Source organism: Triticum urartu, chromosome 2 (genome assembly GCF_003073215.2).
Source record: "Triticum urartu cultivar G1812 chromosome 2, Tu2.1, whole genome shotgun sequence".
Lineage (NCBI taxonomy): Eukaryota > Viridiplantae > Streptophyta > Magnoliopsida > Poales > Poaceae > Triticum > Triticum urartu.
The window spans coordinates 648,616,650-648,618,812 of record NC_053023.1 but is presented as its reverse complement, the minus strand read 5'-3'; the positions used below and the strand labels follow the sequence as shown (position 1 = coordinate 648,618,812).

At 59.3% G+C, this 2,163-nt stretch overlaps 1 protein-coding gene across 1 annotated transcript; it reads left to right on the top strand.

Annotated features, from left to right (window-relative positions):
• Window positions 1-462: 462 nt before the first annotated feature.
• Window positions 463-1,601, top strand: LOC125533875 (ethylene-responsive transcription factor ERF039-like). The gene has a single exon (XM_048697204.1). The coding sequence runs from the start codon at window positions 592-594 to the stop codon at window positions 1,234-1,236; it is 645 nt and encodes a 214-aa protein (XP_048553161.1). The 5' UTR covers window positions 463-591; the 3' UTR covers window positions 1,237-1,601.
• Window positions 1,602-2,163: the final 562 nt, after the last annotated feature.

Genomic DNA, 2,163 nt, shown 5'->3' with positions numbered 1-2,163 from the left:
CGCAATGTGCAAAGCGTTTGATTTTGTAAAATAAAACATTTCACTCACAAGTCCAGTGAAGAAATGAATACCAGGTTCGAGGAATTAAACACCCCTGAGGTATTTGATACTCTTATTTTTGGCAATATTATCTGATACCCGTACTACTACATGAATCTCATCCACACTGAGCTGGGCTGAGTTCACCGCATTTCACATTCATAAAGCATCACATACATGAACAATTCCGGTACTGCATAGTCTTGATGGGCCGGGTGTAAATAATAAGTCCAGCCAGCCCACCCCCCTGGTCGATCCGGTTCAATGAACGCTTCTCGAAGAGAATAATCCCAGAGGCGCGTGAAGTAAGCTGTCTTGTCCAAGAAAACGCTGTGCTCTCCAGCCGGGCGAGAGATCTTTCCTTACCCATGGGTTCAAATTTCAGCACTTCCCATTGTTTTTCCCCGCAATTTTCTCTCCACCGCGCCACGTCGCCCCCTCCGCGGCCGCACCATAAAACCCCGCTATTCCCCTCCAACCTCCACTCGGCACTCCACCACTCTCCCCTGCCCTCCCCTGCCTACCTACTCCTCCACCACCACCGCCGCGGCCATGGACGACATCGCCGAGCCCGGCTCCCCGACCTCCCCGACGGCCACCTCCTCCTCGTCTTCCTCGTCGTCCTCCTCCTCCGTCGCCGCGAACAAGCGGCCGCGCAAGGACAGCCGGCACCCGACCTACCACGGCGTGCGCATGCGGAGCTGGGGCAAGTGGGTGTCCGAGATCAGGGAGCCTCGCAAGAAGTCGCGCATCTGGCTCGGCACCTTCGCCACCGCCGAGATGGCCGCGCGCGCGCACGACGTGGCCACGCTCGCCATCAAGAGCCGCGCCGCGCACCTCAACTTCCCGGACCTCGCGCACCTGCTGCCCCGCCCGGCCAGCGCCGCGCCCAAGGACGTCCAGGCGGCCGCCATACTCGCCGCCTCCGCCGACTTCCCCTGCGGCGCCAGTGCCAATGCCAAGAGCCCCGACAGCGCCTCCGACGCCAGCGCGGTCTCGCCGCCGCCCCCGCCTGCACCGCACGCCGAGCCGGTCCAAGACCCGGAAGACGCCCTGTTCGACCTCCCTGACCTGCTCCTGGACCTGAGATATGAGGCCTCGGCGGGCCTCCCGTGCGCGTCGTCCTGGGTCGTCGACGAGGACATCGTCGGCGCCGGCGTGTTCCGCCTCGAGGAGCCACTCCTGTGGGAGTACTGATCATCGTCGCTGCAGCAGAAGGTTCCCACCGTTCCAGTCGCTTCACACATGGCGCTTACTACTTCGGGATTGGGCCGATCGGAGACATGGAAATGCACCTCGTTCCGTCAATCATCTTACTACTATCTAGGACGTCGCCGTCGTCGTCTTCCTCCGTCCGTCCGGTGCTGCTCCGCTGTGTTTTTCCTTTCTTCTTTTCCAAGTTCCGTTCCGGTTCCCTCTGCCTCCTCCCCTCGCTGCGTTTTTACTTTTCCTTTACCAAAATTAGGATGCGCGAGACTGTATAAAGTTAGTTTCTTTTCCTCCGCTCGCCTTGCTTGATTTGGGGGACAAGAATATGTATAATTAACAAGCATCTTATCTTACATTACCTTTTATGTCCTATTTATTTGTTTAGCGGTAAAAGGGCGATCTCGCGAGATATGAACCAAATTGACAGCGATATTTATGCATATTACTTTGGGACTTTTCCCGGACTTGACAAGCGGAGGGCGACGTTTAAGCAATCCCATTTTACTCCCCGGTCGTCGTCAGCAGCGGCCCACGCAACGGCAGGATTCGTCGTCGTCAAGGCCATGCAACGCACGCAGCTCCACAGGCCTACGAGCACCGGAAACCATTGATTGATCTCGCTTGGCGCGGCGCTGCAGTGGCAGTGGTACGGCGAGTCTACAATGGCTTGAAAGCTGCGGCGCGCTGTGCCACCGGGAGGGAAAGCGACGGTTGCCGCGTGAAAAAGCGGGCTCCCGGGCTACTGTAACACAAGGGGAGAGAAAAAAGAGTTGTTAATGCCCGCCCGGTCTCGTCAAACCCCCACGACCCCGGCCCGGCCCGCGGTGGGGCTACGGATCCCCGCGCGCCGCCGTCGCGCTCCGGCTCCGGCAGGAACCTCGAGGGCAGCGCCGCCCGCGCACGTACGAGCCCGTC

Excerpts from the sequence above, each read along its gene's own strand:
- LOC125533875 (XM_048697204.1), top strand. The coding sequence starts at position 592 with ATGGACGACATCGCCGAGCCCGGCTCCCCGACCTCCCCGACGGCCACC.